We start from the raw sequence: 25124 nt of genomic DNA, 5'->3' as shown, positions 1-25124 counted from the left end.
TTTAATCAGTCAAACGGGAAGACTCTGCTTTAAATTTAAATAAAATTCCTGTCATGAGTCAATATTCTATGACACAAAATTTCATAGGAAACAAATTCAAATGTCAAGAGCATATCTGCGTAGGACACAGTGCCTGACCTGATGGTAATCACCAGACAAAACTCCAGGATACATGTAAATAACATGTAAATAAAATAACGTTAAAATAAAATGTAGAAATATTTAATAATGAAATATTTAGTAATGATTGCAGAGACTGTAGCTATTCTACAGAAATTTTGCAAAACAGGTTAAGATGGCTAACTTCAAGTAAGAAGCTGAAATGTGAACACAAGTCAGGAACTTGGAAGTTTTAAAAATTACTTAAACTTCTTTTTTGGGAACTCTACAACTTCTTTGTGGAGCAGCAAATCACACTAACGTTGTTATGTATAAAAACTGCAATCTCTGATTCGCCGTCTTACTAAAAGATCACTGTCTCAGGTCAGACACTCCTTCCTGTCAAACTCTGATTAGAAAGCAAATACGTGATTTAGTTAAAAGAGGTTAGAAGTGAATAATGTCAGAATGTGAAATGATGGTTTATAATTAGCACATAGTATGATGTTAATACCTGGATTTCCTGCTATAGTTTCAGTTTGCTGACTCTGGGGACAGCATCTTAGAGCAACTGATCCATGCTGTCAGGAAGACATTCAAACTGGAACAGCTCAGGCATACAGTATGGAGGAATTTGAGTTTCTAAACACACTTTCATTTCCTCCAAACAATTGTTTCGTTAGGTCCTTAGTTATTTATAGGAAAGTTTATGCTTGATTAGAATGAGCTGGACACTTTTCCTATGCAGTGCTTTCAGAAATAAAACAGATGTGTGAGCTATCTGAGTTTGAACTGATAGAAGCAGAAATAAAACAGCTGAACCTAGACTATACTTGTCTACTAAACCCTGGCAGTAAGATACTGCAGGGGAGACAAAAGCGGTAGGGAACAGCCCATAGATAATCTACTTACGATCAGTCTTTTCTCAGACGAAAAACATTTTCCAAAATAGAACAGACAGCCTATACCATGTTGGCAATTTATTTTAAGGAAAAAAAAATTGGAGCTGGAAACTTAATTTTTAAGAGTGCTAATTTTCTCTGCCCAATTTGGGAAGAGAAGATTAAATAAGCTTTTGTGCCAAATGCCATACTTCATCACTTGCACATGCACCAGATGTTGATCCAGAACATGTCAGAAGATAAGTAATTGGTTAATATTTTTATGCTTTCTCCTCCCCCACTCCCTATACAGAATAGATTTGTGAGATACATAAACACACTAAAAGGAACATTTGAAAATTCCCTTCACACCCACACATGTTTCTATTGCTACTATGACCATTTTGGAGGGGATTTTTCTCAGGCATCTGAGCAGTTGGCATCTCCTGCCACAAGTAGGAATCATCATGATTTGAGCTCTGGTTACACATGGTTCAGTCAAACTCCTGTGTAACATGGAGAGGGAGAACCTGAATAATTGGTTCACATAAACCATATTATTACATGTAATTACATTACATTTCATGTAATTACATGGTTCATGTAAATCGTATTATTTTGTGTAGATATTAGGCTAAAGGAAAATAATCCCTTTGTAATTAACTTGAAACAGTAGTGGACTGGGTTTAAGGTCTGATTTATTGATGCCCCTGCACTTAACAAACTGTTTCATTGTAGTTGGAGTGGAAGTTATTGATGGATTTATGGTCTCAGGGCAGGGAGCTGGGCACAGAAGCCAGAGGATGGAGATGACTGACTTTGATCTGGCTCGCAGTGGTCAGTCTGAGACTGACAGTCTGAGCAAACAAAAAACAATGGTAAAAGTTGTCGGAGTGCAGAAAAACCAGTATCTTCTGTCCTGTCTGCAGATAGGTAAGGATGTGGTCCCTTTATGAAGGGCTTGGAAGGAAAAAATCAAATGCATTTTTGGATTTATGCCACACAAGTGAAGTCTGTCCTTGAAAATTTACCCACTCCCTCACCCCCAGAAAAACCTGCATTCCAACTCTAAACCCAGCTTTCAGGTTGTTGGGTTTTTGTTTGTTTTATTTTGTTTTCTTTTGTTTTTTTGTATTGCAGTCAGCAAGACAGTAGAGATACACCTTTGCACCTTTGGCTTCACATCTAGGCACACAGATGTTGGGACTGTATTTTGTAGTACCTGAAGAGGATTTGGTTGGGAACCATGTAAATAATCCAAGCTTTCTGGCCTTGCTACTCTGTAGAATTTACTTGATTAGAGTATTTAATCCAGCAAGATTCCTGTGTCTTCTTTGAAAATGCTTTTTGTTTTGAAAATATCCTGTACTATTTGCTCCCATTTTCTTCCTCAGAAGTTTTTGGTTCATTGAGTTATAATAAATTCCATAGGATTGGGTAAAGTCATGGAGCTGTTTCTGGGAGATTAGATTTCTTGCCAGTATAGATTTCAGAAAACATTTACTAAGACATTTCTGAATTCCCAGAGAGTGTGGTAATCAGTTTTATTGCTTTTATCAGAATAATATTTGAATCAAATTCCATGGAACTTTTGCTGATGCCCTTCATTGCTTTTTCTTCACATTCAGTTAATTAATCAGTCTCTATAGGCAGCTTTGTCTTGCTGGATATTTTAGCCTATGCATGGCTTTGTGGATGTTCCTGAAGAAGTAGGCTCTAGACTGGATCTAAAGACTTCACTTATAGTAGAATTCAGGTGACTAAGTTAATAGCTATGATGCTGTAAACCATTGCTTTCCTGCTGTATGTTTAAGTCTCCCGTGTTTGATCTAATGATTCTTTATTACATGTGAAAAGTCTGGAGACAGGCCAGTTGTTGGCAAGTAGGCAGGAGTCTTTTTTTCCATCCCAAATTTTTTTTGCATAATGAGTGGGGCAGCTTCAACAAAAAGGTTGGAGGGTGCTGTCTTTCACGTATCAGCTTATAACTCAAGGGTAGGATGTTGCCCAGTGAGGGAGAAGAAGTGGGCTTGGATCCCTTCTGACAGAGCAAGGAAAGGAGCCTACTTTTCCTGTTTCCTGAACAAGTGTTCAAGCCATTAAGCTATTGTATAAAAGGGAGCACGACCTTATTTCCTGATACATTTTAAAAGAAAACAGTGTCCCTCAAAGAAAGGACAGAAATGGCTGGACTCAGGTAAGGGTTTCAGATGGCATGTCCCAAGGGAGAAGGGTATTCATGCAGCCATGAATAAAGACATACTGCAGTGCTCAGCAGTTCTTGCTGTTGACTTCAGGCAGCTTCACATTGTATGCTACCTTTGGGGAGCTTCCTGCTCAGCATGGCACTAGTTCTGGAGCTTATTGTCACATACATACCTCCTCTTATGGTCAGCCATTAAAGAGATTCAGACTGAAGGTAATAAAAAGTTGGTTTGTTCAGCCTTCTCACTTGGATTGGTTCATGGTTTTAGATACCAGGCTACCATATAAGATGACAAATTTCTGAAAAACCATGGTGTGATAAAAGCCATCCAAAGGTTTCTTTCAATGAGCCCAGGGGAAAAAAAAAGTAAAAAAATTATTACAATATCTATCCCACAGACTAATGAGAGATTGGCAGCAATTTTTTTCTTTCCTGGTTCTAGACATCCAATATAATAGCAGTTGTGAGGAGTTGTTCCACTCAGCCTAATCTTTTGTCACAGATAAATATCAGTGACAACTTTTCCAGGATTTTCACAGCAACCAAGAGCACTTCTGGATGCCCAGCTGCTGAGTTGCTCTGCATCCTAGAAAGTGGCAGAAGTGCCTACAAATGCAGAGCGTGTAAAGCTCCTCCCTTTTTCTTCCTAGAAATATTGTGGTGAGTCCCATGTGCCTACACGAAGTTATATGTGTGTGCTTTTTAATGTTCTGGATTTCAGTATATCCAATATGGCAGCTTTTCTGTTCTGATACTGGAAGTGTGTGACTAGTAATTTTAAATAATTAAAGTCTGGTCTAAGCTATGATTCAGCTGAATGAGAACCAGTAGTTTTATTTCTAGCAGCTTCTTTTTATCCTCCACTGTTATATTAGCAGTTTGAATATGAAGCTGTGAAAGTGAGACTAAAAAAGCTGTAGGGGGTCTGTTGGGCTAAAGATTTAACAAGTATCCCTTCTCATGTTAAAAGGTTTTATTTACACTTCTGGCGGTTTTGGCAAAGTGAATCTTACAGATATAGAGGGAATCTAGACTGGAGTTGTAAACAAGTATAGCATTTACTTTTGTATTAGTAACAGATCAAACCTTAAAGGTGACCTTTGCCATCAAGTGGGTTTCCTATAAGGTGGCATGCATTATAACTGATTGATGTGAGTAGGTGAAAACAGGTATGTGAATGATTTTAATTTTCCTTACATGCTTAGACAAAAGGCATGGTTGGCCTTACTGACTTTAGCTCAGTTGTCCATGAAACAAGAATTAGATCTAAATAAACAAATAAACTGTGTGGGATATGATGTATCCTAATCTCTTCAACTAGATTTTGCTCTGCTAGATTGTGCAGGTAGTGCTAGAACAGAACTTGCATGAAGATATGGTGTCCCAGAAGCCCCATTTCATTTGTCAGCTGCATTGTGAATTCTCACTGGGGATGTTATTGATTCAGCTGAAGGCTATCAGGCTATCGTGGGTGTTGCACCTACATTTGTGCATGCTGTTTGTTTTGATTCTTATTTCTGTGTCATGCTCAGGCTTGGAGACTGCCTTGCAAATGTGAGAGTCACACCTCGTGGACACAGAGGGTCAGCTCTGCTAAACCACAGACTTGAAAAAGAAATGGTGGCAGGTGGAGAAATAGGTGGTAGTAAAACACATACACATATATTTACATTCATAGACATATGCTTGTGTGTATGGGTATATGTATATATGCCTCTTTTTCTCATATATATATATGTGCATACACATAAGAATATCTGAAAATGCACAAATGGTCTTGTAAGCATCTAGATTACAATAATTTTCTATTATAATTTATAGTATTATATGTAGTAGATGTCTTTTATATCCTTTATTTGGAGACATTAGCAAGTTTACTATTCAGAATGATAGGCAGTGATTTTCAGTCTGTCAGTTGCTAAATAGTAAGTGTCTGGTAGCATTTACTTGCTCTGTGACAGAAATGAGCTATTTTGGCTTTCTTTCAGTGAGAAGTAGTCTACCCCCAAATTAGAGCATTCAGATGGGCAGTTTCTGTTGAAAAACTGTGATATATATTCACAGCCTTCAAGGCAAAGTTGTTTATGTGTTAATATTCCTCATCTTTATGCCAGAAATATCTGATAATGTTTGAAGAACTTAATGAAAAAGGTTGGTAAGACTAGTGATAGTCATGGATAGATTTAAAGATATAAACTACTAAGCTAGCCCACAGAGATGGGCTAAATAATAAAGTTGCCAGGGAAATAGCAAAGCAGCTGTGTTTTCTTCTGGTGTAAATCAGTGCAAGTTTGCCTCTAAGTCTGTGAGGCTGTGTGAGTTTGTAGTAGCCAAGGAACTATCTGGTAACTTCATCTATACAGAGAGAGAATAGAAGGGATGGTGCTTCTTTTAGGTGCTAGATACTAGTCTGCTAGCATTAGCTACCAAATAGAAGTCTTGATTCTGTTTTCCATAGTTTTGTGGTTTTTGCACATCTGGTATCCTGACCTTGATCTAAATCCTGTTGTGGTTCTGTCACAATCTTTGTTTCAAAAATACCTTTTGAATCCAAGTATCAAAAACCTTACTGGCCTCAATAGCAACAGACTAAATCTCAAGAATACACTTATCTTGAATGAATGTGACCCAGTAGTTTGCTTTCTTCTTTTGGTTAATATGAATACCCCAGAAAGCCAGGAGTTTGCCCTTAGGCTCTGCTTCACTTGTGGAAGATAGTTGGATTTACCAATAAGTTAATCACATTATGGTAAATAGCTTTAAGAATATACTCTGAATATTATCCTAGTTTTCCATGCAGATAGGGAGCGAGTCAGAGGGAGTGAATTCTCCATAGTGGAGGTTAGAGAACTGGGTGGTGTTTCACAAACTTGCATGAAAGCCAGGAATCTGTTCTGGCCTGCATGACGTGAAGAACTTCATAAATGTGGGATGGTTAAATTGTTCTGGATGCTATATTGCACAAAGCAAATGAATAAACAAGAGCATTAGAAAATATTTTAGGATTAGAAGATTAAGAGTAATTGGCAAAGGCAGACTGGATGGCTCAGGAGATTGGTAGGGGATCTGAAGCCTTTCACCTCCTGATTAGACAAAGATGAAACACAGGTGATCAAATAAAGAAAATTTATTAATGTTTGATGTTCCAATGGAGATAGGTGGTCTAGTTTCTAATCAGGAGTTCCAGAAGAAGCCAGGGGACAGAGAAAACTTTACCTTGTGCATTTGAGCCTTGTGTCAATATAGGCCACTAGAGTCTGCTGGTGGAATTTTCTTCATGAAACTTATGATTACAGGAGCTGGCAGACTTTGTCTTCCTGCATAATTTTTTCCATATTCTGTAAGCAGTATTTGTAAACTTCTTTGACGTAGTGAAATTTCAGATTGAACTTTGAAAAGGAGGGGCGAGAATAGTGTAGGGTAGCATTTGTATCAAGGGCAGATTAAATGTCAAAGAAATGTTTAAAAAAAGCCTGAAAGTACCTCTCCTTGCCCAAGTCCATCTATCCAAGAAATCATTGGTTTTGGCCTAATTCAGGCAATGTAGACATATCTGTTGGAAACATAGAGTGCAATTACACGGCTTTGTTGAAGGTCTTGCCAACATGCTTTAGAAAATATATCTTGAAACACTGTCTGTCACTGTGTTATCTTTTCTCCTCATTTAGGCTATTTTTGGAAATGTGTGTGGTGTATGAGGAGATAGCTTAATTGTATTAACACATGAACTTCAAACCTTTTAGTCAATTCTGTCCCAGTCTTCTAGATTTTTATAATTTTCCTCATTAACGAGTGAATTTAATGATTAGAGTACTGAGATTCAGGGAGTCTTCCTGGGAAATACATTTCAGTTTAATCTCAGACTGAGGCATGGCTTTGAAGAACAATTGTAGAAGAATATGAGTGCACTATCTCAAGTGCAATAACGGAGAACCCATTCTAATAGTTGTCTTCCTCTGTACAGCATAATAATACCAATTTTATTGCCATAATTGAGGTGCTGCAGGAATAAGTGATAATCCCAAGGTCTCACAAGCAATCAGCAGTGAAGGAAAGAACTCAATAAGGTTTCCATGGGCCAAACAGATGACTTGTATGTTAGATCACCTTTAAAAAGAGAAGTAGGAATATTTATTTTCTTCTGTGCTTATCGAGGGAACTGTTGATCTATAGGTGCTCTTACATTTCCAGTGCAAGCTGTGAGTGACAGGAGTTGTGTCAGCTGGCTCTTTGGACTCTACTTCTGTAAAAGAATCACACAATTTTAGCATCGCTTTCATTTAGTTTCTTCTTTTTTATGATGGGGAGGATTGACTACTTAACAAAGTAGAACTATGTCAAGCCAAAGCAGGAGACTAGGTTTTGCTGGGTTTAGAATTAAATAGGGGTATAAATATGAGAAACTATCACTTCTGAGACCACACAGAATTATGGATATTGATTTCTAGGGCATAGATATATTTTTTCCCCTTCCTCCATCTTTTTCTCTTTTATGTTTTTGCTTTCTGGGGCAGGTCAGAGTGAGGAGGAGATTAAGGACAATTACACACACAGTGAAGGAGTTTAGGGTCTGTACATTGAGATATGATATATAACAGAAAGTCAAGCCAAAACATGAGTGAAGTGCATGAATCCAAACAGCTCTGCAGATGTGTAGGCTTCTTCCAAATTGGGCTGGGTGAAAGCTGAAACAGCTTCAGTTTTTGCCATCACTTCAAGTGCTTCTCCTAGCCTCGGTGCATGGAAGCCAGTTTCTTCAATTCTTTTTATCTGGTGACCCCCACAGAGGTTTTTAGTAGGTTTTGTTATGTGCAAAAAAATGGCTTTTGAGGGTAATAACATAAAAATGATCCTGTATTACCTTTCACCTACGTGTTCCTCTAATAGGACACATTATTTTTAATTGTGGCGGGGTAATCCGGGAAATGCCAAGCCAGTAACTGGTAATACAAGTTAACTTCCAGTGCTGTAAAGATTGTGTTCCCCCTTCCATTGCAAGAGCTTAACAAAAATAGTGTGGGAATGTGTAGTTCTATTTTATCCCCCCTTGTAATGCAGAGGGTGTATTAGCATGGGACATAAATTTGCTATGGAGGCCACTAAGCAGGATTAGCAGAAGTTACAGAAATTATGTGATTTACAGTCCATTGTATAAAATGCTAGTGCTAATAATATGTTTTTTCAGTATTCACAAACAAAAGTAATTAGCAATGAACAGCAGCTGGGATCATTGTTACTCACAGTTTCTAACTGGTGTCTTTGAGTGCCTGCAAAATAGGTTTGTTATCTATAGGCTCTATGAGTGGACAGCTGAGGGCAATGGATGTATATACTCATTACAGGCACTTAAGATAAAGCATTCTGGGCAGTTTTCTATTCATACATGGAACAAACACGAGTATCTAATCAAATAAGCAAAACTAGATCACCTTACAGTGTAATCACCTGATGAGCTGCTGTTATTTTCTATTTACTCTAATTCCATCAGTGCTTTCTTTAAGTTGTCTTTTAACACCATTGGGACTTTGAACATTGAACTAATACAATGGATAGAGGCTTAAAGTGCCAGATACCATGGACCAGGACCGAATTCCATTGTTGTTAGTGGATAAGGCTCAGCGTGGCTTTGTCTCTAGTTCTTGCTCACATAAAGTGAATAAAATGTCTTCTGAAGCACAGAAGACCTGTTAGAACATCCCTCTTCCAAAGAACCTCTTCAAAACCAAATTCATAACTTGATACCAGCAGTTGGAGCCCCAGTTTAAGTGAAAATGTTATTATAGCTAAGTCCTAGCTGTTTGACTGCCTGACTCACCATTGCCTAATGAGATATGTTTCCTAAACAAACAGCAATTTTCAGTTTATTTAAGAAAAAGTTTTTACCAGCATAAGGGAATTGTGCTTTCTTTAAAGGAAAAAAAAATTGAGGCTGAATAGCAGCTCATTATATCATGGTTTAACAACTCATTGACTCACCATATATGTTTAATTCAGATGGGATACAAAGGATAGCATCTCACTTTCCAAGCTAAAAGTCTAAAAGGCATTTATATTATATGCATTTAAAAATGTTTACATTTCATGCTCTCTGTATGTCTGAGTCTTTCCGTATGGTGTGATACTGAATGAGCAGTGATCACATTCTTTCTTTGTGGCACAGCTGTTTAGGAGGAGAAGAAAAATAATTACACCATTTGCCTAATGCATTACAACTGAATCCTGCAGAAATGTAGTAATACACTTACTGGTCAGGAGAATGGAAATCTAATGCTGTGTGGAAATTTTATATTTCCCGTAAGGCATCTTTTGGGTGTAACAATTGAGAATGTGGCACAAGGAAGTTTCCACCCATGTAGTAGTGTAGACTGGATGATGGCAAAAAATTAGATGGCTGTGGATTTCGGGTGTAAAGAGGAATTATCTTCTCGATATTGTACATGGTTTCCTATTCAGGAAAAGAAGTAGAGCAATGGTGACATTTTTGTCAAGAGATTCTTTCTGTGCCCTTCAAACCAGTTGTACAGGAGCAGCAAATCTCCCCCTGATGTCATGAGCAGGTGTGGTGCACTCCTGGGAAGGGCAGGCCTGCCTGCTATGAGAACACAGGGTTTAATAACATAAGCCCTGGAAACTGGAAACCTTGTTTCCTTCCTGCAGACCATTTTGCTCAGAGATCATGAGAACGGTTAAGTAGATCTATCTTTTTTTCTTTCCCCCCCTTTTTAAAAAAAATTAGTGATGTCATGGACTTACATGGACTTGGGTGTGGTAGGTTTCTTTGCCACATGCCATTTTTCTACTGTAGTTTTTCCATCCTTATTTTACTAAGTTGAGTTCTGAGCATGAGAGAAACAGAAGATTTTCTTAGTATCTGCACTGAGTAATCTTTGAGAAAACTGCCTTTCATTTCAGCCATTAGCCACTGTGGATGCATTAAAAGGTATCGGGGTGGATACTGGATACTCCAGTAGAAATTGTCTTTAAAGAAATTGGTTGTACTCTGACCCAACAAATTGAATTCATGATTTCAAATTTAATTTTTGTTTGCTCATATTCAGAAAGCAATTCTCTTGGACTGTTAAGCATGAAAATTATTAAAACATATAAGTGTATTGAAAGAAGGACTGAGGACCCATTCTCTTGTTCCACACCTTGTATAAATTTCTAACAAAGTCTTTTGTTAAAGGGCTCAGGGTTATGAGAACTGATTATTGGATGTTCTGTCAATTACATGATTTAGTGAAGGAAGCACAGTCTTATCAGAGTACATTCAATTTGTAAATGTGCCTTAGTTATACCAAATACAAATATTACTTATATGAAATATATATTCAGAAACTTGAAACATTTCAAAATCTTCAAAAACAAGTGTTAAATATTTGAGAATTTATGTCTGATATCTTACTGGATTAGTACAAATGAAAATGGTACTAATGGTTAATAAGAGGCTTATAAATTAATAGCCTTTTTTTTTTGTTTTTTTTTTCCTTCTGCTTCCTTGCTATTTGAATAAACTATAGTCACGCTAAAAGTGTCTTTATTCTTTATTCACAGGTTACTTTAGGTGGAACCTTTATTGGAATTGGGCGGAAAACTCCAGATTGCCAAGGCAACACCAAGTACTTCCGCTGCAAATTCTGCAATTTCACCTATATGGGCAACTCCTCCACTGAACTAGAGCAACACTTCTTACAGACTCACCCAAACAAAATGAAAGCAGCCCTTCCCTCCTCTGATTCTGGTAAAACTTCAGAGAAAAACTCCAATAAATCCAGTCCTACTCTTCGACCGTGTGATTCTGGAGACTTGGGGAAGTGGCAAGACAGAATCACTGTAAAAGCAGGAGATGATACACCAGTTGGATATTCGGTGCCCATCAAGCCAATAGATTCCTCTAGACAAAATGGTACCGATACAACCAGTTACTACTGGTGTAAATTTTGCAGTTTCAGCTGTGAATCGTCCAGTTCACTGAAACTATTAGAACATTACAGCAAACAGCATGGGGGAAGTCAGTCAGGAAGCCTTCACCCAGATCTGAATGATAAGCTTTCTAGGGGATCTGTCATTAACCAGAATGATCTAGCCAAAAATGCAGATGGGGAGTTAGTGACAAAGACAGAAAAGGGTGCAAGTGTGGCAAAAAAGAAAGACATGACTAGCAAAGGAGCAGAGGACAGCATGGTGACAAGCTACAATTGTCAGTTCTGTGACTTTAGGTACTCAAAGAGCCACGGCCCAGATGTAATAGTGGTGGGCCCACTTCTCCGTCACTATCAGCAGCTACACAACATTCATAAATGTACCATTAAGCACTGTCAGTTCTGTCCCCGAGGCCTCTGCAGCCCAGAAAAGCACCTTGGAGAAATTACTTATCCATTTGCTTGCAGAAAAAGTAATTGTTCCCACTGTGCTCTCTTGCTTTTGCACCTGTCTCCAGGGGTGACAGGAAGCTCTAGAGTCAAACACCAGTGCCATCAGTGCTCATTCTCCACTCCTGACGTGGATGTTCTTCTGCTTCACTATGAGAATGCACACGAAGCCCAAGCATCTGATGTCAAACCAGAAACAAACACCCTGCCAGGGGCAGAGGCGCCGCTGACGCTTAAGGAGAACAAAGAACACTCATGTACCAAATGTGACTTTACCACCCAGGTGGAAGAAGAGATTTCCCGACACTACAGGTACAGTGAAGTTTTAAATGAATAATGATAGGAAACCAAAAAAACCAGTCATCCCTTAGTTCCTTAATTAAATGTCACAATTTCCCAAACATTTGAGGAAGCTGGAAACCAAAATAGGAACGCACAAAGATATAAATCTGTACAGTCAGGGTCTAGTCCAACATCCACTTTGTGTTGGAAAACCACCAGCTAAGTCGGTGGATTTAATTATACATTTAAACCTGTGCAAAAAAGAGGGAGATTTGGATTTGTGTGCAGATGCTGAAGTTCCAGCATATTTGAGGTTTGGTCAACTATTTTCCACCCAGAATCTTTTAGGTACTATTTTAGTTTAGACTTTTTACCAGAAAGCTGGCATCTTCATTCAGTAGGGAAACACAAATGGCTTTACTTTCCAAGATAGACCATGAATCCTTTCATGCTCTGTAAGAGTGTTTCAATGTACTACCTTTTTGTATTATTTTCCATTCCCAAGTCCAGCAATGCAATAATTGGTTTAAGAGCATTCCACTGCTGTTTTGGTGTTGGTTTCACACTGGGAGCAGACACTCTTTTGTCTGTTGATGTCATCCCCCAAGATCCTTTTGCAGATGCTTATTTTTGTGTTGCTGGTTTACAGTGTCGTTCTATTTATTTTAAATGCTAACGTTCCTATTTGGAGGTGGATGCAGCCAGTCTCCTGACTCAGTCTGACACAATGTCATAGTGACAGCCAACTCCCAGCTAAATTTCTTGGGTCAGTTCCTGGGCTGTTGTAAACTGGCAGTCCAGTTTACATCAGAGGAGGAGCTGGCTCTTAGGCTTCATAAAGAGCAACAGTTATGTACGGCTGCAAAAGCGATGTTAAATATTAGAAAATCATGCTGAATATGTTAATAGTTAAGGCTAATGCGTCAACAACAACGGAAAACTCAGTATCTATCTCATCTAAAAGATCTTTGCATGGAAGCCAGCTAGAATGAAGACAAAAGAAGATGCGTTTTCAAAGCTAAAGCTTTGTTAAAAGCTCAAGAAACTGTGCCACATTTAATGGATTCCAAGACATCCAAAATTAACAAAGGCAGACTGGGGCATGATACTGTAATAGAGATTAAAGCTGGGGGCATCCAAATGTTGCCCAACAGAGGGCTGCATTGGCAATGTATCAGGAGTCTATTAAAAAAAAAAAAAAGAAAAGGAGCAGATTGCTCATCTTTAATTTGGAGCTAGGGCCCTCGGAGGATTCAGGTCTCAGCATGCAGTGCCCTATTTTTGATCCAAGTGGGCCCGAGGGATGTTGTGCGGATTAATTAGTTAATGTTTGTAAACTGCTTTGAAGATGAAAAGTGGTATCTTAAGTTCCAAGCATTATTATAGCAGCTTTGAGCTGTGCCGGAGAGCTCCATAGGCAGCACTTTGTCCGCCGCTGGGGCATGGCATGAGCTTTTTTTAGTGGTTAAATAACTGGAAGATTGAAATGGCTCCTTGACTGAAAAAAACCAAAACAAAACCCAACACTTTTATTTTGCTGTGGCTGGTAATTTAAGTTTTAACAAGCATGCCTAGTTAAAATCCTTTTTCCCAAGGAAAGAAGCCATGACTTTCAAAATAAAATGCTAAGTCAGGGATGGGGTAGCAGTAACTTCTCCTTTGGAGGGCTCAGCACCTTTCTACTCCAGCAGTTGTAGCTGCACTCTGGAAAATCGAGATGCACTTAGACATTTGAATCTCAACTTGTTCATCTCAAATTAGGCTATTCTGTTTTAGACACTTGAGCAATGTATTTTTTTAAGCCTCCAGTCAATGACATTATTGAGTAGTCTGAGGATATTGTGTAATTAAAATTAAGTACAACATCCCTGTAAGTGCCAACTTCTTTCCCTTTCTCCTGTCCTTCTCTCTCTTTAATTTGAATATTGTTTCTTTTCTACATGTATTGCTGCTGGTATCCCCCACCATGCATCTTCTTTGAAATTGCAGAAGTTAGTTCAGTTTGTGGTAGGTGGTCTATAATGGCAAGCACCAGCAGGTTTTATTGCTTTTTAACTCATAACCTAGTTTTCATACTTTTCACTCTATCAAAGTAAAACAAATGGAAGGAGAGATTTCAAAGGCATTATAGCTTCAATTTTTATTATTATCATCTTTTTTTCAAATAGAAGTTTTGTATACATTGTATTTTCATTATTTATTTTCTTCCCTTTTTTTTTTTTTTTGTATTTTATGAACTAAAGATACAGAATAGTTCAGAAAAAAAAATAGAACTTTGATAAAATAGTAGTTTGGGAGTTATGTGACACCCAGGAATGTGCTGATATGGGGTGCCTTCACATTCTAGCTGGCCTTCTCTGTTACTTCATCAGAGTTTGTCTCAGTAAAACTTTTATACCACGTTTTATGTATTATTGAAGTAGTTAAAGTGCTATATGTGCACATATATAAATAACTTATCCAGTGACATAATAAGGAGGTGAATGGATTCTAATTGTACACATCGTACTTACTAAGTGTAAATGTGGTGGCAGAAAGTATTTCTTTTCACGTTTAAGTTTACCCTTGATAATGTGTAAGTATCAGAACTGAACCATCAGAACTTACATATTTGGGTTAATGCATTTTTTACGTGCATTTTTTGATTATTTTCATTTTTGAATCATACACATGGACAGCATGCTTAATTTATTTTCTTTTTTATTTTGTTTCGTTTTAGCTCTACATCTACAATTTCACTGTGTCTGTGTGGTAAAAAAATTTTCAGTGTCCCAATATTATTCCTTTGCAGCCATGTATTTTCAAGAGTATCAGAGTTTGCAAAAGTGCCTCTTTCCAAGTTTTCTGTTTGCAGAAACATACACATACACTTAATGCTTATTCAGTTTTTCTTGACATGATTATTTGAGAGCTGTTCAGTTAAATTTGAAGTTAATGAATCACTTTGCACTTGAGTTTGCTTGTATTTAAACCTCAGTAAAGTGTGCTTACTCAAATAAATCCCCAGAAGTTTTATTGGCCTCCATTTTCTGCTAATTCTGCTACTACTCCCATTATATCTCTGAGGAATCAGATATTCTTCATGTTCATTGCAAAGCTTAGTTTTTTCCTTAAAACAGTCTACTATTCTGACATATTAAAATATGCCAACAGCTGTAATATAGATAAATTCATACTCAGTATTTGGAGAAATTTTGCTTGTTGGCTTTCTGAGTCTAGCGATTATTTTCTTGCTTGTTCCAAAAGAATTAATTTTTAAAACTTAATTTTTTTCTTAAAAATGAAAGAGACCTTGCAGAATTGGGGTTTTTTTGGTTTTGTTTGTTTGTTTGGTTGGTTGGTTTTTTGTTTTTGGTGGGTTTTTTTGCTTGTTTTTGTTTTTTTGTTTTTTGTTTTGTTTTTTTTTGTTTTTTTTTTTAATGTTGCCAAAAGATGTGACAAAACACTATATTTTTAGCTTTGGCAAAGAAGTAGAATATTTTTTCTAATGAACAGAAATTATTTTGGAAATGTGGAAGACAATTTTGAGCAAGTGAAATTCTGTGCCTCTTAAATGTAAATGGAATAGAGGGATAAAAGGCAGAGGGTTACTCCAGTCTTGCAGGTCAGGGATGGGGGGTGTCAGAGGTGCCTGCTCCCTCAGACTCTTAGGCAGATGTGGAGCAGGTTCTTAGATGTGCAGATTATGGAAATGCAGAGCATTCGGGACACTCTCACAGAGGACAACCGAGGGCAAAAGTGTAAATTGAGGCCCACCAGCTCCCGTTTTTTCAGCAGAGCTGGAGCCTTTGCTCATTGAACAATAGCAGCAGCTGCAAGGACCTTTTCCATTCTCTTGACACCTTAATTCACTACTCTGAACTTGTTTGCTCTTGCCGGTGGATTTTGCTCTCCTTTCATCTCAGCCTTGCTGCTCTCCTCTCAGCCCGTTCTCCTCCCCTTTCTGCCCCTCTGCTGAATTTTCTTGCTTGCTTTGCTTTCTCTCTTTCTTTCTGAATATTTTCCGCTCCTCACAAGCCTGCATGCAGTACCCATCCAAAAAGTAAACTTCCTTATAAGCCTGTTTCTTCATGAGAAATATGAGTAATTACTATATTCATAATGAAATTCAAAACATGAAAAATAATGGAAGTGATATGACAGCTATACCTTAATCCAGAATATTTTCTATGCCCTAGAGCATAGGAATGTCTTCAGGTAATTTAAAAAAAAAAATTACTTGTTTTGTATAATATGGTGTTTTGTAATACTTAGACTAGTAAGAAGTATGTCAGCAAGACTTAATTAACAACTGGCTAACGTCAAGACTGTCACAGCCTATTAGAAAACTCAAGAACATTAAATCCATTAAAAAAACCAACCCATCTCATCTCTGCAACTTCAAGGTTTTGCAAAGGAAAATCCTCATGTCTTCTAGTACCCTATCCAAGCACATTTTAATACAAATAAATAACGATAGGATTTTATTAAGTTAGCAGAATGTAGCAGTGCAGCAAAGGTTTGGCCTGAATACTTTGACATTTAATCTTGGAATTGGGCCATAAGTGTTTTAATGTCCATGAATAATCAGGCCTCTGATTTATTTTGTAGTGGAAATAATAATGCTAAGTGACATCAATGGATGGGATGACATTGCCATCCTAATGCCACATCGAAAATAATGCCAGTTAATGGTTTGAACCTTATGTTAGCTTGGATGAATGGTATATGAGCAAGACCACAAAAGGAAGAATGATGTTTCCTTCTTATTTACTTCACTTTTTTCCATATTGAGATTTTCCTCAAACATCTCTCCTTTGATCAGCTCTATAAAAATACACTGTGTTCCACCTGATGAGTTCTGAGTTTCAGAAAGTATAACCATATTTCATCTGTAAAGTGTAATTTAAAGTAATGCTTATTTTGTACTTTGTAAATTGGAATTTTTAAAATTGTTGCTTAGCTTTGAGGAGCTTTGTGCACAAATCTAGGTGTAACTTGGGCCTTTAGAAATATGGAGTTGGTTTACATTCTAGTATAAAAAGAATTCAAGCACTGTCAACTTGTTTTCTTGATTGCTATCAGAGTAGGGTAAAAACAGCCAGATATAAAACCATATGCTTTGTATCTCTTGTTCTGGAAAAGTCTAAGTTTCCAGTTTTCAAGAGTTCTCCGATAGCTAATGCTATTTTATTATTTTATACTGTGACATATATTGAACAGCTCCAAACTTTAAGTTGCTTTTTGGATCTTGGGGATAGAACAGTAAAAATGACAAAGCCATGTGAAATATGAAGATTTTTAATAATGTTGATAGCAGAGATTGCTTTCTCATGCATACTATAAAAGTGTATGTCCTGAAAAAAAAAAGGCAGTTGGGTTACTATCTACCTAAATCAGTCCTTATATTTTTTATATCATAGTGCCTGTCAATTTCATTTAAAAAAATGAACATTTTTTTGCATGTCTTGAATAAATCATAAATAGTTCAAATGAACAAAACTGTAATGTAATAAAGATGATTGTAGCTTGGCTTTGGCCACTTAGTTACAACTGGGTCTAATATTTGGCATTTATCTGTATCCTCTGAAATGTGGTCCCACTCCTATGGTGTGTACCAGTCCTGATCAAAAATATTTAGCCAGCAGAGAAGGGGAAAAAAAAAAACAAAAGACAAGTTAGGCAGAAAAACATCAGGTGTTTGGAGGTGTGATATCTGTAGATAAGAGTCAAGTTAGGAAAGAGGGTTAGCCATTGAAATAGCCAAGTTAAACAAGAGACACTTAGTGCCAAGTAGCCTCCCAAAGGACTGATAAACTTTCACATGAGAAGTGTATGTGGTTTAGCCATTAGTCCCAAATGGTGTCTTGTTTAAGTTGGCTTTTAAGATAACTAGCCCGTCTCTAACTTGGACTTATCTGAAAGTATCCCACCTTTACAGGGCTGACCCTCTTTATAACTTGGCTTTTGTATTTGTAAAATGGTTTTGATCAGATAGCACTCACTTTTTTTTTTGTTTGTTTTTGTTTTGTTTTGTTTTGGATTTTGTTTTTTTATGTTAAGCTCAGTTTAGAAAAGAATTAAGTTGCAAGAGAGAATATATTAGTACCTCATCGAGAGACAAGCTGATTTTAATAAAACACGATTGTAGAATGAAGAAAAAGGAACACAGCCAGAACAGGATTTTAACCCACAACTTGTTCTCCCACAAGATTGTGTTGCCATAAGGCTGTGCAGACAATAGCTGACTCCATTTTTTGCATAACCGAATGAGCCCATCTAGTCCCTTAAAACGAATATAAATACAGAAAACGACAAAAGGAAAACTGATATTGCACAAGGGCTAAAAAGCTTGAATCTGAATGTGTACTCATGTCTGCATGCTGACACAACTGAGAGAAAATCAGACAATGTAAATAACATATGGTTTGTTTTTCCAGCAAAAGGAAAGAAGGAAGACAAGGGGGTTTAATAAGTTTGGCAAGTTGTCCCTTCTTAACTATCATACTCTAAAAGGGACATTTTGAGTATCATTCCAGTTCTACAGATGCACTGAGAGCCAAATCCTGCTCTTATTGAAGTCAATGGGAGTTTTGCCATCAACTTCACTGAGACGAAGGTTTGGCCTCAAAAGAATTAATTCTAACAATTGGAGTTGTCAGGGCAGTAACAGATTTCTCATACAAGTTTTGTCCTGTGTGGATAGCGAAAGGCTCATTTTTTAGCTTGGCTATAGATGCTGTTGTGACTCTGAATGCCTGGGGTGTGGATATGTGAGTGGGTCTGTAGGGAGAAGCTTTTGCAGATTTATGTACATTTTGATGAAGGGCAGGGACAATATTTTACTCTGCATTGGTACAGGGCAGGGCGCAGTGGGGCCTGGAGCCTGACGAAGGGCTCTGACCACTCCTGTGCTATAAACAATTATTCATAATGGTGTTATAGAGCTCATAAACAGTGTTCTGTTCCTATGATAGATGCAGTAAATGGGTTACATGTTGTTCTCGTGTAGCAACATATGCTTTACATAATTTAGTAATTCAGTACTTTATATAGGATTTTAGAATAAAAACAGGAAGGCAAGTTATTCCACACTGTTCCACAGCTCATATTCAAGCATATCTGTATTTGATGGGAAAATACAGTTTCTAGTGACACAGCCAACTATTTTACTTTTTCTTTAGAGCAACATCTTCTAAATTGTGTTCAAATGTCCATAGACGACAAATAAGTACAGTCTGTTGTGCACAGTCTTCTGTCTTTAGGTGTATTCTTATCTATAAGTTAACCAGTGCTCCATTGAAAATCATCTTTGTCAAACAAAAGTATGTTAAATTGGTGGAAAACAATTATTTTAAGCATTTTAAGTATAGATTTATTTTATACAAAGTGGGTTTTTAATACAAAGAAAACTACCCTTTTCTAACCATTTGTTTGAAAAAAATGTGATACTTCAGTGTTTCTACCACAGTGGAAAGTGAAAAGTGTATGGCAGCAACCTGAAAAGGAAATACCAGAAAATCCCAATGAAAACTATATGAAGTTTAGAATAATGCAATAGGGTGTGAATGAGCAGTAGGAGAACATTGCAAAGCATGGGGCAAAAACGAGCAGGATTTTTCCCAAATCGTATAAGTCACCAAAGTAAACTTGCTTACTTTATTTAGAGGGAATCTTGCTGTAAGTTCAGTTTATTTTCTTCATCTTAGTAGGCAGGACTGCAGTGAAAGGTAAGGCCAAGGGGAGGCTTTCATATTAACAGACTTCTTGTTTTCTTCCAGGAGAGTACACAACTGCTACAAATGCCGTCAGTGCAGCTTCACAGCTGTTGACACTCAGTCACTACTGGAGCACTTCAACACTGTGCACTGTCAGGAGATGGATGTCACTACAGCCAATGGGGAAGACAGCCATGGCGTTTCATCTATCAAGGAGGAGCCAAAAATGGACCTTAAGGTCTACAGTCTAGTTAATCCAGACCCCAAAATGGGGGAGCCTATATCTGACAGCATAGTGAAGAGGGAAAAGATAGAAGACAAGGAAGTGCTCAAGGAGAAAGGTTGGACTGACAGTCCCAGTGATGATCTTCGGAACGTGACCTGGAGAGGAACAGACATTTTGAGGGGAAGCCCATCATACACACAGACCAGTCTAGGCTTATTGACCCCAGTATCCGTTGGCCAAGAGCAGCCAAAGCCTTTAAGGGATAGTCCAAATGTAGAAGCTGCTCATCTTGCCCGGCCCATTTATGGCTTGACAGTGGAGAGCAAAGGCTTCCTGCAGGGTGTGCCAGCTGGAGCAGCAGAGAAGGCCGGGCAGCACACCCAGCCCTACGCTGGATCTGGGGACAGCAAGACAAAGGATGAATCCCAGTCCTTATTACGGGTAGGGAGCTCTTTTTTTTTTTCTTTTTTTCTTTTTTTCCTTTTTTTTTTTTTCTCTGTCTTTTTATCATTACATGTATGTTATGCATAATGAGGCTTGCAAATGATTTCTTCAGTTCCAGAGTAATGTGGGGTTTTTTTTTTCCACGCATGAAAAAAAAAAATCAAGAAAAGAGTGAAAAACTCAAAATTGTAGAGCAAAACTGGCAGGTAAATATTCTAAAGTGTTTGCATAAAACAATGTATATATTGATGTAGTAATAGTAAGCAAGTGCTTCTGCTTTTGCTATTTAGCTCTGATTGAATTTTGTTTAATCATTCCTCCTAATTGTGCAGGTTGATGATGCATTTGAAGAAGGGAGGTTTAGAACTCCAGAAGGCTGCACATCTGTTGCACTAAAACAACTAATCACCTCCTAAATTTTGTGGTGGTGTGACAATTCACGCTTAAGCAAGATTTCACATTATTAAATATTTAAAATTATGAAACCTGAGTTAAATATTAATAAAAAGTAACCTTTTTTGTGTAAAACAACAATATTATATATCAATTTTGACACTTGTGTAGTTGCCTTGGAAGCAAAAGCAAAAGAAAAAAAGAGAAAAGGAGTTTGGGTAATAATAATATTTTTCACACCACATAATTCCTATTCTGTCTTTTTTTTTTTTTTTTTTAAAGTGGAAGGACCTATATATAATAAACTTCCCTTTCTGTGTTTTTCCCACTGTTGGGAAACCTGAGCGTAGAAAAGCTCAAAATTCTGAGCAGCTTAACAGGGAGACAAATAAGTTTATTTCTCCTGGAGTCATCATTGTATGATTTCGGGGGCTGCACCCTATCTGGCCTAGAAACTTGCTACAGGAGCAGGCAGTCCACAGACAAACCTCACTAAAATAGGAGTGATGATCAGCTCTTTTTCATATTTGTCTTTTGTAAGAACATTTATAATCACAACATCCAATACAAGTCATAAAGAGACAAATAACAATATAAATGTTTTATTCTATAGTTCGTTAAGGTTATACATAGGTATATCTGATGGTGTATACATCAGTCTTACAAGCTTTTTTAAAGTCCAGTCAGTAGTCTTCAAAATATTGCAGTTATTGTAGTTATAAAAAGAATGTGTCTGTTAGTTAAATTCTGCATGCAGTTCAGGGGGTCTCATGTCAGATTTCAAGTGTATGAGAAGCAGTTATGGTATGACATTCCCTGTTGCAGCCCTGGGTGTGTGCTCGCTGTGAATGGCAGGGTTGTATTTTTCTCCTCCATTTAGAAATATACATATATATATATGCATATAAACATATGCATATATATATATATATGACTAGAAGTGGAGTTCATGCTGTACCTACGGTGGTAGTTCCTTCCCACTTCAATTTTTGTAGTGGTTCTTAGCAGTCCACTAACATACTGGCCAGAGGAGCTGTTTATTTTGTGGGTTATCAGAATGGAAATATTTTTCAGTTATTTTTTGACTACTAAGGAATGAAAAAAACCCAACCAAACAAAAATCTGCAAAGGGATGTGGTAGTATGCAGAATCAGCTCTCTAAAGGTCTAAATCTGCTTTGGAGTTGGAGTCTAAAATCTTAGTAAGCGGTAAAATAAGGCCATAAAAAACACGTTTTAGCCAATAGTGAATGGATAAGGGGAAGCTGTACACTGGCTGCTTCTCATGCCTTTTTCTGAAGTTAGTTCAGACACTTATAAAAAGTCATTATATACAAAAGCAGTAATATATTTTTGGTTTCAAAACAGTATTTTTATCCCTTTGGAAATATTTTGATCACTTATGGATGTTCAGAAAGATGAAATACTGGTAATTTCCATCATTTTCTGGGAAAAAAAAAGTAAGAAAGTCTACTCTTATGTGTTAGGTGTGTAAATAAATTAGTTCCTTGCATTTTTAAATAACTCAACTTTGCTTTTATAAGGTTTGTAAAAGGATTTATTAGTGGATTAGGTCTACACTGACTGGTGAAACCATACTGACATTCTTCAAAGAGGAATTACTTTTGTGTTTACTTTAAGCTACCTTGCTCTTTGATCTCTATTGTGCCAAAGACTTGTTTGTCTGGGTCTTTTCCTTAATTACAGTATTAAAATTTTCACTTTTCTTCTTTGAAAATTGGGGAAGTTGTCTTTCTCAATTTCAAATATTTGAAAAGAAAGGGAAGGAGGTTAACATTATACATCTGCTTACCAGAGTCTCTAATTGTATATGTTTCATCACTATTGGTGGAAGGTAGTGAGAATTCCAACTTCTTGAAGGTAAGGAAGATGGTGAAAGATGAAGTATTGTGATTCCATGAGTGGTATTAATTCTTCAATCAGACACATAGTCCCCGTTTCCCTGTAGCTGTGAAAAAGATTATAGAAACCTAACTAACTCCTTTATTTTGGTCTTGATCTAGGTTCTTTAAATAGTTATAGAATGCAGTACTGGAGGCAGGAAATAAGAAGGCAAGCACTCAGCTTGGCCAGAGCGCCAGATACTGTCTCTCAGGTACTATCTGGCATACATACATGTAATATATATGCCTGGAAGCTCATTTGGCCCAGACAGAATTTGAAATTTTTCAGAAAAGAATTTCTCTTCCATTCTGGAAAAAGCTATTTTTTTTAATCCTCTAAAATAAAAACTGCCTCCGTATTGTTACATAAATCTCTCATGATTATTCACTACTGCAGAATCTTTTTTTCCAATGTGAAATAGCTGGTAGAAATAGCTAATGTTATGCTAAAAGTCTGGGCTTTTTAAAAGCTATGTGTTAAATCAATACATGCTTTTGGTGTCATATAATGAATGCTCATTCAAAATACTGTATCCCAGGACAACTGGTGACTAGGGAACAAAACCAGTAATAAAATCACTGTGGACACCTTCATTTCTTTTTCCCCAAAGACTGACACAGAAAAAGCCCAAAATTTGGGATTACTCAGTGAATAAATACCACGAGAAATGGTCTGAAAAAACAATAATCTAACACATCCTATTGGTTGTACTATCTATATTCAATATGTTAAAGTTATTCTGCTTATTGCAAATGCTTTGTAAGGATTTGACAGTAGCAGGAATAGTGTGTGCTTTTTCTTTTTTTAGTTCTTTCATGGCTGTGGGAAGAGAAAGGGGAGATCATGTTTTTTACATTTTTTCTATACAGACTGAGGTTAATATTGCAAGTGGGTTTTCTAGATACTGAGTTTAGGAGTGATTAGGATTTTAATAAACTACCAGAGACCATACAGATCACCTGAGGAAGGGGTGAAAATCTACGAATGCCCACAGAAATCCCTAATTCCTACAGGATAATTGTACACTGTTGGAAATTACTTGGAGTGCTTTTCAGCTTTGCATGTTGAGTAAGCTGTTGATATGCTGCTTTCTTGCATTCCTTCCATGCATGATGGACATGTTCCCTCCCCAGTCTCTGAGCTACATTAGATTATTCACAGGAGTCATTAGGGTAGGATTTCTTTCCTTTTTAGCAGTTAGAAGACTAAATTGCTTGTGACCTTTCGGGAGCTGGAGATGGTGCAGTGGTGGTAGCTTGAACTCTGCATATGTGCACACATATGCAGTGGATGCACCTTTTTTCCCAAGAGCACTTCTGAGCTGTGTGCATGTAACAGAATCTTTCTCAGGGGCTTGGTACACTTCTGTGAGTAGCTTTAATTTATTTTTCTTATTAAAATGTTTCCAGCAGCTGTACTTACAGCTAATCGGTATGTTTTGCAAATGGGAATTACAAAAAATGTACCTCACCATGGTACAATGTAGACATTATTTCTGCTCTTCCTTAGAGTAGATGATTTTATAGTATAAAGATTTGTTGATACTGGAAGGTCTATTGAGATGCAAAAATGTTCCTTTTTTTGGGTAGCACATTGGCAGCCAGCGGACTCCAGGCCAGGCTGATTGTTTAATGCTTTGACAACGCAGATCTGGGACTGCAGGAACTTTTTGCTAAACGGATTTTAAATGAAGTGTCCTGTTTTGGTAGAATAATGTTTTTCACAAAACTGAGGGTTGCAGTCTAAGCATTCAGATTCACACACAGACCTAGTTAGCCCACCTAAAGGTATTGGTAAACACCTCTGCTTCACATTGGGTTTTAGCCGATATAAATATGGAATAGCAGAGATCATCTGTGTGTACATCCCATAGTACTGTGTAGACGTAAAGGCAACAGGGAGATGCTTGTATATTAACCATACTTCATGTAATGGGGAGATTGGTGTACTGTCAGGAGAGAGATTGTCAAAGTACTGCAGAGGTACTGGTGCTTTTTATTAAGGGCAGACTGCAGGTTGTAATGTTAAATATCTAACTGAAGTCATGTTAACCTTTGCTGTGAGCTTTTTTGGGGGGCAAAGGATGAAATTTCTGCTTCTATTAAATTGAGATTATTTTGCACCATAATTATCAGACTGTTTACATACTACAGGAAATAACAGTGTTTCAAGAAAATTTCTATTTACTTTAGTGAGGGCTATTTTCCTTCTGTCTGTGATATTTACACTTCTGGTATTTTATAACCTCTCTGGAGCTGTTTATATGCCTTTAAATTTGTGGGAGACAGCAAATCAGAAAAATAGATTTCCCTTCTCCTTGTTTTGGATTCTCCTATGTGGCTGATTGACAGAGCTAATTTTAAAATAAGCAATAGGTATGTATGTATCAGTAAATTTACATATAATTGATTTGATATCAGTGTAGTAATATCGGACCCAGTTACTAGCAGTGAAACATTATTTCTCCAGTTATAAAATATTGACTCCTGTTATCTACATGGTAAGATGCCAGGCAGCTGCAAAGCACTGGGAATGCTGAACTGGCCATTGTGATTTCCAAAAGCCTACTGTAAATAGGCAGTTCTCTGCCAGAAGGGTAACCTACCTCTGGGGTAAAACC

At 37.3% G+C, this 25124-nt stretch overlaps 1 protein-coding gene across 1 annotated transcript in view; it reads left to right on the top strand.

The window, feature by feature from the left end:
- Positions 1-25124, top strand: part of TRPS1 (transcriptional repressor GATA binding 1) — a 207721-nt gene that overhangs the window by 45869 nt on the left and 136728 nt on the right. Inside the window, exons 4-5 of the mRNA XM_030446296.1 lie at positions 10741-11870; positions 19601-20204. Coding sequence (XP_030302156.1) covers positions 10741-11870; positions 19601-20204 — 1734 coding nt within the window. The remainder of the gene's footprint in view (positions 1-10740; positions 11871-19600; positions 20205-25124) is intronic.

The sequence above is a fragment of the Calypte anna genome, chromosome 2 (genome assembly GCF_003957555.1).
Source record: "Calypte anna isolate BGI_N300 chromosome 2, bCalAnn1_v1.p, whole genome shotgun sequence".
Classification (NCBI taxonomy): Eukaryota; Metazoa; Chordata; class Aves; order Apodiformes; family Trochilidae; genus Calypte; species Calypte anna.
This window is presented reverse-complemented; position numbering and strand designations above follow the sequence as displayed.